Genomic DNA, 16,366 nt, shown 5'->3' with positions numbered 1-16,366 from the left:
TCAAAGGGAAGGAAACACACATTCAATCTCCACAAAGGCTTTTTAATGTGCACGTCCTGCTTCCCCGCCCTCCCCCGCCGCCACTAACCACGGCCCAAAGCAGCTCTCGCCCCTCCTGCACTTTATGCGAACAACAGCCTTGCGAGGCAGATCAGTCTGGGAGCCGGGGAGGGGCCTCGCTTCCAGGGGCAAGCTTCCCTGGCCGGGGACTGGGGGATTCGAACCCTTTCAGGCGCGATTCCCCCCTCCCCGGGTCCCTGCCTGCGCCCCCTCCTCTCCAAAAGGCAGTCGGGGCGGGGGGGAGGCACGGACTCAGGGGCCGGCAGGGAAGGAGCTGCTCAGGGGGGCCGGCAGGGCTGGCTGCCGTCTCCGACCGGGAGGGAACCGGCGCGGGAGAAGTCGCATCGATGGGGCCGCCCTCTCCGAGCTGCAGCGGTCGGTTCTCCCGGGGGCCTGGCACCCGCCCAGCCGCACGGCCCCAGGCAGGCCCAGCCCCCGTGCAACACCACTGCACAGGCTCTGCGGCGGGCGGGGAGAGGGAGGCCCTTAGGCTGCCAGTCCAACCGGTCGTGCGGGCGGCGAAGACCAGCCTGGCTGCTCGTCCGGGCGGGAGGTCTAACACGCCCCTTTGCCCGCCCCCCGCTCCAGCGGAAGGCTCCGCCGAGGAGGAAGGAGGCGTGGCTCTCGGCGTCCCGCCTTCTGGGCTCCCCGGGGCGGCCGGCCATGGCGGGATGGGGGGCGCCGCTGCTGCTGGTGGGGCCGCCTGGCTCCGGCCGCTCCGCCCTGCTCTTCCGCGCCGCCCGCGCCGCGCCCCCCGGCCGCGTCCTCTTCCTGGCCCCGCGGCCCCTCCATCGCCTGCCCCACCCCGCCCCCGACGCAGTCCTCCTCCAGGTAACTACAGCCCTTCAGGGCCAGGAGGGCCGCGGTGGGGTGGAGGACCTGGGGTGGCGGCGGGGTCCTTGGCCAAGAGGAGAAGAAGGGGCGCGGGGCTCAGAGAGGTCCTCTTGCGGGTCCCAAAGACACAAGAGGGATGGGGGGGGGGGGCGGCTTTGAGTCTCCAACAGCCAGCCCCCAAGTTCCAGGCTGAAAACCCAAACGGCCGTTACTTGGAAGAGCCAGCGTGATTAGTGGTTAAGGGCCGCGGACTCTGATCTGGGGAACTGGATTTGTTTTCCTACTCCTCCACATGAAGCTGTCTGGGTGACCTTGGGCCAGTCTTGGTTCTCTCAGAACTCTCTCAGCCCCTCCTGCCTTTCAAGGAGTCTGTCGTGAGGAGAGGAAGGGAAAAGCGCTTGTAAGCCGCTTGGACACTCCTTACAATTGAGAGAAGTGGGGTATAAACCCAAACTCTTCTTCTTCTTCCTGTTGAGCATCTGGAACTTTTCTGCCAGGAAACTCCACACCTTCCACAGCCTCCCGTGCTCTACCTGTGAGGTAGGTGTCAGTGGCAATATTGCAAACACCACTGGATTTGAGTCCAGGAGCACCTGAGAGACCAACCTTCATCAGATATTGCAGAAATCTGTGGGGAATCATCTCCCAGCCACCCACCTTTTGTGCTGTCCAGTCACAGCTGGCTTATGACAACCCACAGGTGTAGCTTCCACCCTGACCCAATTGCTACGTGAGAAACATGGCGTGTGAACCAAGTGCTTCCTCACGCCGTCTGCAGCATTTCCTGTCAATCATGGAGAAAAAGAAGAGTTTGGATTTATACCCCTCCCCTTTCTCTCCTGTAAGGAGACTTAAAGGGACTTACAACCTCCTTTCCCTTCCCCCCCCCCCACAAACACCCTGCGAGGTGGGTGGGGCTGAGGGAGCTCCAAAGAATGGTGACTACCCCAAGATTACCCAGCTGGCACATGTGTTGGAATGCACACGCTAATCTGGTTCACCAGGCAAGTCTCGACAGCTCAAGTGGCAGAGTGGGGAATCAAACCCGGTTCTCCAGATTAGAGTGCACCTGCTCTTAACCACTACACCACTACTGGCTCTGAGTGTCCAAGCATGCCTGGTCCTCTGAGCAGTGGCTGAGCACACACACACACACACACACCCGACCTCATTCACACCCTTCCTTCTCTTCCTTCCTCTAGAGAATTCAGTTCTTGTACCCGGCATCCCTCGGGGAGCTGCTTCAGCTGCTGGCCTCCCTGCACGAAGTGTGGCCCGGCAGGCCTTCTCTGATGGTGCTGGATAGCTTGGAGGAATACCTGGCCGGCTGCCCTGGCCCTCACCTAGCCGCCCAGCTCGCCGCCTTGCTGCTGGACACAGCTCACCATTTCAGCCAGCAGTGCGGCGGGGAACCTGGGGGCTGCCAGCTCATAGTTTCCGTGAGGTTCCTGGGGGAAGGTGGAGACGGAGCCGAGCAGTTGTCAGTCGTCCGGCGCTACTTCCCGGCCCAGTGCTGGCTGCGGCTGGAGACACCGGAGAGCAGGGGTTCTGACGGCCAGGGAGGCACCAGGCTGGTCAGAGCCTGTCTCTCCCAGCCAGGGACCCAAGATCAGGAATGGCGGCTGACATTTGAGCCACAGGAGGAGATGAAGTTTTCTCCCCTTCCAAGGGACAGGGACTCGGCTACAGGGAGCCATGGATCACCTGCCACGGACGCTGCCGGCATGGTGCCCGACTCCCTGTTCTGGACCTCGGGGGGGCCTTAGCCTGGACTGCTGCCACGTTTCTCTTCACCATTCCTGCCTACCTCTGAACAGCTGTTACCTGCAAATCTTCCCTGAATGGACAGGGAAGCGCTGCATGAGTGTTCCATATTCTAACCGTTTTTCCCCCCTCCTAGCTTTGGGTGGACTTTCATTTTTGGTCGGGCTTGTTGGCTGCGTTCGTGAAGAAGTAGCAACTTCTGGTTTGAGGATGTGCCATCTTCCGGCTTCTCGGAAGCATCGCTGACCCTACAGATTGGAAAGCAGAGATTGCTGGGTTGCTGGAGCCGGAAAACGTCTCGAATGGCCGTTCCTTCGGGGCCTGTTCTGCCAAAAACAAGATGTCAGAAGAATAAAGCCCGCAACTTGCGGTTTTAACTCCAAAATGCATAAGCCAATTATATAGTGGGAAATTGTAAACTGGGACTTCCAAGGGAGGCGCACAGCATTTGGGGCTGGGGGGGGCGGTGGAGGTACCCCTCTGACACACATCCTCTTCCTTCCAGGGACTTCCCTGGATTAGTTGGTTTCCAGTTCTTCAGCAAGAGGGCCAGGGGATATGGGTGAGGGTCTTCCAGAGGCATTCCCAGTTGCTCTGCTGGCTCAAGACATTATTATTATTATTATTATTATCATCATCATCATCATCATCATCATTATTATTATTATTATTATTATTATTATTATTATTATTATTATTATTTGGGTGCTGTGTGGTTTCCGGGCTGTATGGCCGTGTTCTAGCAGCATTCTCTCCTGACGTTTCGCCTGCATCTGTGGCTGGCATCTTCAGAGGATCTGATGTTGGGAAAGCAAGTGGAGTATATATCTGTTGGAGTGTCCAGGGTGGGTAGAAACCTTGTCTGGAAGAGTAAACAAAGGTGGCAAACCAGGTCAATAGTTAGAGGGCATCTTGAATAGAAGTGCATGAAGTAACAAATGAAGACTGCATAGCCTGGGAGTAACCCTATAGATAGCAAAGGTCACTGGTGGGAACAGCATCTGAATAGAAGTATCCTGGCCTTTGGTTTCTTTTGTCTATAGGTCATCCTGTGTTTGTGTGGAGCTGGTTTGGACACAGTCTCTTGGCAGCCCTAGTATTTTTCAACACTGGCAGCCAAGTTCATGTTCATTTTCATAGTTTCTTCCTTCCTGTTAAAATTGTCCATGTGCTTATGGATTTCAATTGCTTCTCTGTGTAGTCTGATGTAGTGGCTTTCAGAGTGGTCCAGAATTTCTGTTTTTTCAAATAATATTCTATGTCCAGGTTGGTTTATCATGTGTTCTGCTATTGCTGATTTTTCTGGCTGAAATAGTCTGCAGTGCCTTTCGCGTTCTTTGATACGTGTCTGTGCGCTAAGGAAGGAAGAAACTATGAAAATGAACAGAACTTGGCTGCCAGTGTTGAAAAATACTAGGGTCAAGACTGTGTCAAACCAGCTCCACAAACACAGGATGACCATAGACAAAAGAAACAAAGGCCAGGATACTTCTATTCAGATGCTCCCACCAGTGACCTTGCTATCTACAGGGTTACTCCCAGGCTATAGTCTTCATTGTTACTCATACTTTTATTCAGATGCCCTCAACTATTGACCTGGTTGCCGCCTTTGTTACTCACAGACAAGGTTTCCCCACCCACCCTGGACACTCCAACAGATATATACTCCACTTGCTTTCCCAACATCAGATCCTCTGAAGATGCCAGCCACAGACGCAGGCGAAACGTCAGGAGAGAATGCTGCTAGAATACGGCCATACAGCCCAAGTGATTCCGGCCGTGAAAGCCTTCGACAATACATTATTATTATTATTAACAGATTTATATATCAATCTCCAGCATGGGCTCAGAGCAGCTCACGACAAAACCACAACATAATTATATAAATACACACATAAATAAATAATTATATAAATCCATACAGCAAACTTTGGGTGGCTGGATATAAAATCCAAACTGCTGTAGGGAGCTAGTTCAACCCCCCCTCCCTTCATGCTCGTGAGGGAGAAGTAATCCCACTGGGAAATTATCTCAGGCATGTGAAGGCCTAGGCAGTGGTGGCGAACCTTTGGCACTCCAGATGTTATGAACTACAATTCCCATCAGCCCCTGCCAATTGGCCATGCTGGCAGGGGCTGATGGGAATTGTAGTCCATAACATCTGGAGTGCCAAAGGTTCGCCACCACTGGAGAATAAACCAGAAAGGACTGGGGGGACACCCCACATTTTTTTCCCCCTGAGGGCTTTCAGTTTTCCCAACCAAAAATTTGGGGAGCCTTGGGGCCTAGATAGAAGCAGCCCCTCTCACATGGACTCGAGTCTGCTCCGGCCCCCCCAAGCCCGCTGTGGCTTCAGGTCCCAGAAAGGTTATATTGGGCAGTACGTTTTCTAAAAAGAAGTATTTCCTGAAACAGAAAGTGTGAAGTTAAATATTAAGCAACCTACCGCTCACCCTCTGAGGTTGGGCCAAGCCCCCAGTCTGTTTTATATCAGAGGTCAGAGCAACCAGTTAACATGAAGGTGATGCAGACGTAACCCATTGGCCCTTCTGGCACACAGCAGCGCTGCTGGCAAAGAATGGCAGCTCTCCAAGGGCGGGCAAAGGGCAGGGTTTTTTCCAGCTCTGCTCTCTCAGCTCTGCTTTCAAGTGGAGATTCCAGAGGCTGGGACTTTACTGTTCTCCTCTCCCGCACTAAGTTACTTAGAAAGCATCTAGATAGTAATAATAAACAGATAATACATAAACAGAAATCTAAGAAGATCGAGGAAGGGAAGAAAGAGGTGGCATTTTTCAGCAACTTTCTGATGGATGCCAAGAGACCCACGCTGCCCGAACTGAAGCCCAACGAGCCGCCAGCCCCAGGGCTGCCCTAGCCTCCCGAGACCCCCCCCCAAAACTTGATGCCCTACAGACAGCCCCCCTCCATCTTGAGCTATGCAGGGGCCCCTCCATACCCACCAGCCCCATAGGCTGCTGGCAGGGGGAGCTACGATACCTTCAGAGGGCAGGGTGGATACCTGAACATGCCACAGAACACGATGATTCGAAGAGGCCCACGGGCAATTGTAGAGGAAAGAGACCTGGATGCCCCGGAAAATGTGGATTTCTTCTGAATGAGAAGTCCCCTCCCCACAACCACTTCCCTGGGCTGGGTCTTTTTTAAAAAAATAATTCTTGTGTTTATTTCTCCTTCCCACTGTGTCTTTTTTTTACACTTCATTTTCTCAGCTTCAAATAGATTTCAATAGACTTCAATTTAAAGACAAAAAAAAGGTAATAAACAGAAATCTTTGCTTTTAATCAGTCCCTTGGTGATTGAAATCATGGAACGTGTTCCTGTGATTTCGATTGGTCTGTTCTAGGTAGCCGCCTCGTTGAGCCTGTCATTGCCGCACCACAACATTTTACATTTGTCATGCCCTCATGCCTCCTTCAGCTTTGACATGATCAGCTACCGGGTTCGTCACTCCTCCTAGGGTTTATTCTCTTTGGGGGAAACATTCCACGCACACCATTCATCCCAAGGTTGGAAATCTCTGAAGGTCACTCTCTGGCTGTTGTAAAAGTGCACTGAGAAGTTAGGAAGAAGAAGAAGAGTTTGGATTTATACACACACACACCCCTTTCTCTCCTGTAAGGAGACTCAAGGTGGCCTACAAGCTCCTTTCCCTTCCTCTCCCCACAACCGACACCCTGTGAAGCAGGCAGGGCTGAGAGAACTGTGACTAGCCCACGGTCACTGCAAAAAGAAAACCTCTGACTCGAAGAACAGCATTAAAACTATAACTTTAATGGAAATAATTAAAAAGTCTATCAAAAAACAAAATAGCAACAATAAAGAAAATTACACAACATGGATAACACATTACAAACAACAAGGGGATCCCAAAATATACACTTAGAACTCCCAGTCTCTATATAAATGATATCGCTTTAGGGAAAATCCAAAAAATAGCTTCAGAGAATTGGAGTTCCAAGTGTATATTTTGGAATCCCTTGCTGTTTGTAATGTGTTATCCACGTTGTGTAATTTATTGTTGCTATTTTGTTTTTTTTATACAAACTCTTTAATTATTTCCATTGAAGTTATAGTATTCATGCTGTTCTTTGAACCAGACAGAGGTTTTCTTTTTGAGGTATCTATATTGTTTCTGGCTCATATACTAGCCCAAGGTCACCCAGCAGGAATGCAGGAGTGCAAAAGCACATCTGGTTCATCAGATAAGCCTCCAGCTCAAGTGGCAGAGCAGGGAATCAAACTTGGTTCTCCAGATTAGAATCCACCTGCTCTTAACCAGTACGCTGGCTCTCATCCTGGGAAAAAGCTCCAATCTGTAGTAAACTTACAAGCCTTGTTCTCTTTAGCCCTGGGAACTTGGAAAAGCCCCGTGGCTATCCCAGGACTCCATCCAGTGAACACCACTCTTTCCCAAGATGTGTATGCCAAACTTCCTGTCTGGGTGGAAGCCAGCAACCAATATGTTAGGCCAAAGTTTGCTGACATTTAATCATTTTAAGGCTGTTAGTTTCTCCAGATTTATAGAAGTCGGTGTCCTTATCTGAGGAACTGGGAGCTGAGTCTCTATGGCTGAGGCACAAGTGAACTTGGCCCATTATGTTCCCTGCAGCACTGATCCAGGGGCGTGGATGTGTCACAAAATGCACTGTGTTGTCTCACTGGCTGAGGACTTTGCTTGGCATTCAGTATCTGAGCTTAACTGGCACTTTATCTTATGGACACCAGCCCCAATGACTGGGCAGCTCTAAAAAAAATCCCATTCTCCCCCACCTCACCCTACCCCGAACACACTCATAATGAGAAACGCAGCCGAAAGACTATGCAGTATTGGAGACCCAGTCCTCCTGGACCAAAGCTCCTGTTTGCTTTTGCTCTGCCATGGTTCGGTTCACCAAAAAGAATATCCTGTACCTTTAAGGCTCAAGCACTGTGAAACAGTTTCCTTAAATAATGCTTAACAAACACAAAGGTATTACTACCTTCACAATGACATTTTTACTACAGCAATCATTTTTATGCCCTTGCAATGATAACAACTCAAAACAAAAAAACTCTCTTTACATGGATATAAGTATCAGAGGCCTACTGCCCATTGGGCAAAGTGGGCAGTTGCCCAAGGTGCAGACATTTTTAGTCATGTGGGGGCGCCTGATTCGTAAGCCCCGCCCACTGCAGACGGTGGCCCACAAGCCACCAGAGGCAGAGCAGGAGGACGGGGGAGCTCTGCCTCTGGTGAACTTGGGCTGCTGGGGCCATCCAGGAAGGGTGAGTGCTGCGGCCAGGCTGCTCCGCCTATGGGGGGGCATCAGGTTTTGCCCAGGGGTCCAGTTTGCCTAGGTACGCCACTGATAATATACAAGGGGCTAGCTAACCCCCAGGTTAGGTTATGCTTCGCGAACACCAGCAGTTTGAAATATTGGCATTTGATTTACTTGTTGACGGTATTTCTCTCAGCCCTTTCAGAGGGTGCTGCATAAAGTACTGGGAGAACCTTCCAAGAGATCTGTGGGGCAAAATTGTCCAGGTTGTCATCAGAATCCTCTTGGGGCCACTTCCGTTTGTCCGTGAAAGAGAGAGATCTCAGCCCTCTCTTCACTTTCTGCAATCTCCCCAAAAACTGTTCCAATGGGTGTGGCAGTGTGTGCAGTGGTTAGAGTATTGGACTTGGATCTGGAAGACCCAGGTTCCAATCCCCCCTCTGCCCTGGAAGCTTGCTTGAACCAGTCACACACTCTTGGCCTCACCTACCTCACAGGGATGATGTCAGCTGCTTTGATGGGGCAAAAATTAAGTAAGCAAGTGAGTCAAAGAGCAGGTGGTTGGTCTTGGGAGGGAGGGAGTCGCGGCTGCTGCTTCCCCACGCGTGACCGGAACACTCTACCGCTCTAACATTCTACCACTCTAGGAGCAGCAGTGGCGTAGGAGGTTAAGAGCTCATGTATCTAAGGAGGAACCAGGTTTGATTCCCAGCTCTGCCGCCTGAGCTGTGGAGGCTGATCTGGGGAATTCAGATTAGCCTGTACACTCCCACACACGCCAGCTGGGTGACCTTGGGCTAGTCACAGCTTCTCGGAGCTCTCTCAGCCCCACCTACCTCACAGGGTGTTTGTTGTGAGGGGGGAAGGGCAAGGAGATTGTCAGCCCCTTTGAGTCTCCTGCAAGAGAGAAAGGGGGGATATAAATCCAAACTCCTCCTCCTCCTCCTCCTCCTCCTCCTTCTTCTTGGGACCTGAGGCCCGCCCTCTTCCCCAAAAGCAGGCTGGATCCTAAGTCAGAACTGGCTGTGGCAAAATGGGCCGGCTTCATCCTGATGTGAAAGGCCTTGGGCCCCGGAGCCTTTCCTGTAAGCTGTTATGTTGGAAGTGTTACCAGGAAATGGAATGCTTCTCTGGAGGGGCGGGGGAGAGATGCCAAAAACAGTCTCACGAATGGGGAGGGGGCTCTGAGGCTCCGGTTTTGAAGCTGCAGGCTCTGGATCTGGGCCAAGCCCAGCGAGTGTCTGGCAGGCTCTGCTGCGTCCGCATGCAGTGCCCTTGATAAGCACTTCAAGGTGTTTCAGGCCATGGGGCTGATAAGCGCTATCTTGGACTCAAGGCAGGGGGTGGACCTGCTGTGTGGGGAGCGGGTGAGAAGGAACATTGTGTTCCTGAGCTCTGGCCAGACCCCAAAGAAACCAGCCCTGAAGTCTTCTGTGCCCTTTGGCTGGCCTGCTTTCTACAAAGGGGTGAGGGGGACAGGGCTATGAGTAGGGTTGCCAAGTCTGGGCTAGAAAAATCCAGGGCGATCTGGAGGCAGCCCTTGTTTGTGTGTGGGGGGTGGGGGTGGGGCATGAATTCGGGAAGGATTTGTCGTGTGGAAAAATACTTAATTTGCAGAGTTAATGCAATAATGAGGCAGAGACCAGTTGCTTTACTGAAATAAAGTTTACTTGCTACAGGGAACGGAAACTTGGAAGAAAAACAATAAACATCTTTCTTACTAGCTAGCACCAACAGCCAGCTTGCTGCTTAGACTATGACATGGCTACTAAGCTATGGATAGACTGAACTGACCACGTGCAGAGTGCAACACAAGGAAGATATAGCTAAAGCCTACGTGCAGACCTGCATGTAGCCCACCCAACCAATAGGTATCAATTACCTGGTCACTGACTTCTGACCTCACTAGCTAATTAGCATGCAACAATTACTGGATTGTGTGACTGGCACTTGCCAAATCCCATCAGGATTCCACCTGGAATCTGTGGAATCCCTCCACAACAGCCACTTTCTCCAGGGCCACTGGCCTGTGTGTCCAAAGATCAACTGTAATTCCAGGGGAACTCCTGGCCCCACGTGGAGCACAAGGCGCCATGATGACACACAAAAGGTCTTTGTGGATCTCTCCGGCAGGGGATTGGAAAAAGTTTGATGGCCCCTCCTTTTCTGAGACCTCAAGCTATTGCCAGTTGTGGGCCAGCACGGGGACCGGGGAAATGGGGGAGCCAAATGCAGGTCAAAAACATTTCAAACAATACATTTCCAGGTTCTGAATGTGTAAAAAACAGCAAATTCTTCTGAATGTGTGCAGGGCCCTTTATCTCAAGAATGCATAACCAACCAGCCATGGGGCTGCAGGAGCGGGGGGCATGTTCTCCATGTCTCAATCTGATTCTGAGGCCGGGCAGCTGCTCTGGGGGCTTCCTGGAGCATTGTGGATCAGGGCAAAGGCATCATCCTGCCTCCTTTAGATGAGCAAGATTGGGGGGGGGGGGGCTTGGCCACAAGCTGTGGGGAAGAATCATACGGTTGGAAGAGACCTCAAGGGCCATCAAGTCTAATGCAGGAACATACAATTAAAAGCGCTACTGACAGATGGCCATCCAGCCTCTGTTTAAAAACCTCCAAAGAACGAGACTCCATCACCCTCCAAGGTAGTGCATTCCACTGTCCAACAGCCCTTACTGTAAGGAAGTTTTTCCTGATGTTTTGGTGGAATCTCCTTTCCTTTGCCTTGAACCCATTACTCCTGGTCCTTGTCTCTGGAGCAGCAGAAAACAAGCTTGCTCCCTCCCCAACATGACATCCCTTCAAATATCTAAACATGTCACCTTTTAACCTTCTCTTCACCAAACCAAACATCCCCAGCTCCCTAAGCCTTCAACCCAGGGCATGGGTTCCAGACCTTTGACCATTTTGGTCACCCTCCTCTGCACCTGTTCCAGGTTGTCAATATCCTTCTTGAATTGTGGTGCCCAGAAGTGTCCACAATATTCCAGGTGAGGTCTAACCGATGCAGAATAGAGAGGCACAATTACATCCCTCGATCTTGACAGGATGCTCCTATTGATGCAGCCCAAAATCATGTTGGCTTTCTTGGCAGCCGCATCACACAGCTGCCTTGTGTTCAGTTTGTGGTCTACTGAGATTCCCAGATCCTTTTCGCGTGTAAGAGGGAAGTTGGGATCCAGGCCCTCCCCAACCCGACACAGCTGGGAAGCAAATCCAAGTAGAAGCAAAATCTCTCCTCGCTTTTATTTACATTTCAAAATAATATCTTTAAAATGTACAGTCTGAAGTGAATTCTGATATGTATCTATAAGAACATAAGAACAAGCCAGATGGATCAGACCAGAGTCCATCTAGTCCAGCTCTCTGCTACTCGCAGTGGCCCACCAGGTGCCTTTGGGAGCTCACAGGCAGGATGTGAAAGCAAGGGCCTTCTGCGGCTGTTGCTCCCGATCACCTGGTCTGTAAAGGCATTTGCAATCTCAGATCAAGGAGGATCAAGATTGGTAGCCATAAATCGACTTCTCCTCCATAAATCTGTCCAAGCCCCTTTTAAAGCTAAAACTGTGGATCTATGCAAGGCTGCTATGTGAGTCTCCCCATGAGGAGTATTGAAGCATCTCTGATGCCACCACAAGAAAGAGTCCAGACAGAGGAAAGACCACAATCTTGCCCAGTATTCATTCTCAAGAGAATATGACCATCATCTCTCAGTGGAAAGTAACAGTAATCCTCCACATGACCCACATACGATTTCCACCCACTCCAAATTCTCCCCCCTCCTAGGCCAGGGAACAACCATTGCGTCCTTTAAGCATTGTGTTCCTGCGGCTTTTCTCGAGGCTGTGTGTTTATTCAAGCCCCGATGGAAAGACACCCACGTAACATTTCAGTCAGCATTTTTATCCCTGTTTTCCAAGGCTGAAGCGCTGATTACTTCTTGAATGGAGACTCCTGGGCCCCAGAGAATCTTCGGGCTGTAACCAGTGGTGGGATTCAGCCGGTTTGCACCACTTCAGCAGAACTGGTGGTTAAAATGGTGCTTGTAAACAACCAGTTAAATTGGGGTGCTGTGTGGTTTCTGGGCTGTATGGCCGTGTTCTAGCAGCATTCTCTCCTGACGTTTCACCTCAATCAAAGGAAACAAAGACCAGGATACTTCTATTTAGATCCATTCACCTATTGACCTTGCTATCTTCATTGTTACTCCCAGGCTACAGACTTCTTTGTGACTCACATACCAGGCTACTCTATTCAGAGGGCCTCACCTTTTGACCTCACAGTATATATACTCCACTTGCTTTCCATTCCTACTATCAGATCCTCTGAAGATGCCAGCCACAGATGCAGGCAAAACGTCAGGAGAGAATGCTGCTAGAACACGGCCGTACAGCCCGGAAACCACACAGCACCCCAGTGATTCCGGCCGTGAAAGCCTTCGACAACCAGTTAAATTATTTGAATCCCACCACCAGAACAGGTAGTTAAATTATTTGAATCCCACCACTGGCTGTAACCCCTGAACCTGACTTCCTAAGAAGCTAGGACTCTTCAGTCGAAGGATTCCCTTCTTATGCAGGCTGCTTTTGTTCAGAGAACAAACTATGGAAATGCGCCCTGTGGTCCAAGAAGGTGGACTGGAAGGGGAAAAGTGGTGAGCTCCTGGCAGGCTCGGAAGTCAGGGCGTGAGGGGTAGGCGGGCTGTTGGGTGGTATTGCCCTTTGCACTCCGTTCAGGCAGACGGAAGAACCCCAAGCCTGCCAACCCCTCCCCCACCCGCCCCCCCTCAGCTTCACAAAGAACTTCCTCGAGATTTTGACCATTCGAGAAAACAATATGAGGAACGCCTCCAAAGTCTCTGTATAGTCACGACACCGTTCCCTTCACGCTTTCCTCCCTGCAGGAAGGAGCTGGGAACAGTCACAGCTGTGGAAGTTGCACGTCTTCGCTGTCTTCCTCTAGAACTTCATCGAAACCAGGAAAAGCAGAGTCAGGTTCTTGATACCCCCCGTTCTTCTGGGTCAAGGCCCAGCGTCTGCCGTGGCTATGAGCATACAATGTAGCTGGGCAGGAAGGGAGGCGGCTGTATTCCCCCTTCGCAGAGGTTGGTGTACAAGCTCGCCTGGCCGACATTGGAGCCCACAGGGCTGTAGTCAGCGGAGATGCCAGAGTCAGACACCATCCGGTAGGTGCTCTTGAGCTGGGGCTCTGCCTGACGGTCCCAAGGGGTGAGGCGCTCCGAGCTGGGGTCAAGCACTGTGTACTCGAAGCTCGAAGAAGCCTGGCTCGGCTCCCGGGTCTCTGCTGCTACATCCCCTGCACTCTCACCCGTGGCACCGTCCACGGAAAGCAGAGAATGACCCTCTCTGGGGCTGGAGGGCACCAAGTCGTCGTCCAGTACCAGGTAATCCTCTTGAGACGCGTCTGGAGAACATGGGAGCTCCACCAGGCCTCGGGTCTTGGGGGGTAGAGGAGGAGGACAGTCCACCTTACCCCGGTCACAGTCGGAGAGGATCTCCACCAAGAATGGCTGCTCTTCCAGGCAGTGGGGGTTCTGGCTCCACCTCAGGTAAATGCTCTGGTGCCCCAGCCATAGCTACAAGGGGAAGGCAGGGTCAGAGAGGCATCTCAGAGCTGGCCTCCTCCCACCACCGCCCACTCTGTTCCCTGGCTGGATCCTCTCCTGATCTTTCCCCACCTGAGCCCCATATGGGCATGTCTGTTTCCAGGCATTCTGGTGCTAAAGAAGCTTTTATCTCTGCAGAGGGAATGAGGTACTAACGACCCCTTTAAAATTCAGGGGTGATGGCTGACATCCCATTGTGGTTTAGGGCAGAGGTGGGATCCAGCAGGTTCTCACAGGTTCCCGAGAGTAGGTTACTAATTATTTGTGTGTGCCGAGAGGGGGTTACTAATTGGTGATTTTGCCACGTGATTTTTGCCTTAGTTACGCCCCTCCTCTCAGCAGCAGCGGGCAGAACTTGAAGCAGTCTAGCAGGAGGTGCACCGGCATGCTTGGCAGCCTGTGCCTGCGTGCATTCGTTTGCCGCCCAAGGACTGGCGCAGCGGCTGCGTCCTTGCCACAGCCCTGCCCAGGAATACCCCGCCCCTGGAATGCCTGGCCAAGCCCCCGTTGTGCCTCACCCAGCCCCATTGGCGCTACGCCACAGTTTGAATCCCACCACCATGGGAATCTGTTACTAAATTTTTTGGATCCCACCACTGGTTTAGGGTGTCATAATATAAAAAAGAAAGGTTCACAAAAGGTTCATCTTCTAGTCAGCAGAAGTTTGCCCAACAAAGAGGCCGGAGACAGTCAGTTTAGGGACAAGAAGCTATAGTTAACCTTTAATATGATTGGTGAGTTCAACTGTGACTCTAGACCAATGAGAGGCTGTTGCCGGGGCGAGGGGGGGGGAAGTATCCAGTTGGATGTATAGAAGGCAGAGCATTGTGTATGCTAAGTTCTGAATCTGAGTTAAGTCTGAGTTGAGTCTAAGTTCAGTGTGTGTTCACTGTGTTCTTGCTGAAGAGTTCTGTTTAGCTTTATAGTCTTGTAGAGCATAGACTTGTGTAACCTTGCAACTGCTAAAGTAAAACCTTCCTATGAAAAGAACATATTGCGTGGAGAGTATTCTTTTCCAAGTGTGGTAGGAGGCTGCAGTGAGTGCAAGAAGACTATAAACCTTCTCATCTTACCAGAGTAGCTCCGCTTTAAACTCTGCTGATATAGGGTCAGTCCTTTCTCTGTCCTGGCCTTCCCATGGGTCCCTGCATGTCAACCACGGCTACCAGGCAGCCATCTGCTGGCTGTCCCACCACTCCGGGTGACCTGTCCAGCATCGACCTGTTCCATTGTGGTTCTTTCTCTGGGTGGGTGGGGGGCTCCCTGAAGAGGGGAGGGGACCCTTCCTTGGAGATCTTCAGGAGGCACTGCAAGACCTTCCAGTTTGCCAAGGCTTTTGAGGGGGTTTGAATGGCAGCTGTCTTTCAAGAGGGTGGGGGAGGCTAGGGCTTGCCTTTTTATTTTGGTTTTAGACTGAAAAATGTTGACTATTATTGCAAGTCAGGATTATAGACCAGTGGCACTCACCCCCATCATCATGAAGTGTTTTGAAAAACTGGTCCATAGGCATATTAGTTCTTGCCTTCCAGATACCTTTGATAAAACATCCGGATTCGCATATCCGGAGGACTAATAGATCTCTGATGGAGGGCACGCCATTGCGGCCATTACGTGGCACTCCACAGCAGCTTTGAGCGCATCTTGGAAGACAGCAGGGGAATTATGTGCGAATCGCTCTTTGCGGACTCTTTAGTTCACGCTTATTTAATACAATCTGCGCCACAAAGACTGGTGACAAAACTTTGGTGGATCTTGGACTCCTCTACATTCAATCTGTTTGTGGATTAGGGGACTTCTTGTCTGGATCGTTCCCAGAGGGTTAGGAGCTGGGAAATGCCGGGTTTCCTCAGTTCTTACTCTAAATATGGGAACGCCACAGGGCTGTGTGTTGAGCCCTTTACTGTTCACCCTCTTATACATAATGATTGTACTCCTGTCTATCATAGTAACACCATTATGCAAATTTGCTGATGACAACAGCTTGGCGGTGGTGGGGCTCTGTATCTCTGGAGGGGATGAGTCTGCCTATCCGGAATGAAGTGGACCGACTGCTCTCATGGTGCAGGGAAAATAACCTGGTTCTGCTAACACTCAACAAGACGAAAGGGAGCTCATAAGTGGACTATAGAAGGAATAGACTCAGAAATTCAGCCCTTTGGACTATAAATGGAGATCAAGAATGGAGGTGGGCCGTGGTGGCTAGTTTTAAATTCCTGGGCTGTTATGATTTCAAAGAGGATTTGACCTGGGGAGTACAGACTACCAAGGCGGTGGTTAAAGAAAGCCCAGCAAAGACTGGTACTTTCTGAGACTTTTAAGGAAGCAACAACTAGATGGAAAACTTCTTGGTGTCCCTTTTACCGCTGTGCTATAGGAGAGTGTCCTAACTCTACTGCATCTGTGTAGCCTTGGACTTTCTCCAGTTGCCACAGTATGGGCGGGAATAGGGAAGAAGGCGCTCAAAGGGTGATCAATACTGCACAAAGGGGATTATCGGCTGCCCTCTCCCCTCCTTGGAAAGAAATCTATAATGCACTACCGAAGTCTAAATAAAAGCCCCAAAAAAATATTCTAAGGGACCCCGCGTCTCTATCCAGCACACTCTCTTTTTAAACTGCTACCATCTGGCAGGTGATACAGGCTGGCCCCTCAGAACTAGGACAAAGAGGCTGTAGAGACAGCTTCTACTCTAGAGCTGTGGCTATGCTAAACTCGGCTACTTCATATTGATGTATTTGGGGCTAAGTGTAGGAAGTAGATTGGGTGGAGGATGATGATGTATGAGTCTGAAATT

General features: G+C 51.0%; 2 protein-coding genes across 2 annotated transcripts in view; one reads left to right on the top strand and one right to left on the bottom strand.

Moving 5' to 3' along the window:
• Positions 1–667: 667 nt before the first annotated feature.
• On the top strand, positions 668–3,043 carry SWSAP1 (SWIM-type zinc finger 7 associated protein 1). The gene is made up of 2 exons (XM_048487171.1): positions 668–891; positions 2,097–3,043. Exons 1-2 carry the CDS (start codon positions 724–726, stop codon positions 2,658–2,660), a joined length of 732 nt encoding a protein of 243 aa, XP_048343128.1. The 5' UTR covers positions 668–723; the 3' UTR covers positions 2,661–3,043.
• Positions 3,044–12,374: 9,331 nt separating this feature from the next.
• Positions 12,375–16,366, bottom strand: part of EPOR (erythropoietin receptor) — a 21,870-nt gene continuing 17,878 nt past the window's right edge. Inside the window, exon 2 of the mRNA XM_048487529.1 lies at positions 12,375–13,542. Coding sequence (XP_048343486.1) covers positions 12,991–13,542 — 552 coding nt within the window. The 3' untranslated portion in view covers positions 12,375–12,990. The remainder of the gene's footprint in view (positions 13,543–16,366) is intronic.

This window comes from Sphaerodactylus townsendi, linkage group LG03 (genome assembly GCF_021028975.2).
Source record: "Sphaerodactylus townsendi isolate TG3544 linkage group LG03, MPM_Stown_v2.3, whole genome shotgun sequence".
NCBI lineage: Eukaryota > Metazoa > Chordata > Lepidosauria > Squamata > Sphaerodactylidae > Sphaerodactylus > Sphaerodactylus townsendi.
Note: the sequence above shows the minus strand (reverse complement) of the source record. Positions and strands in the feature narration are given on the sequence as shown.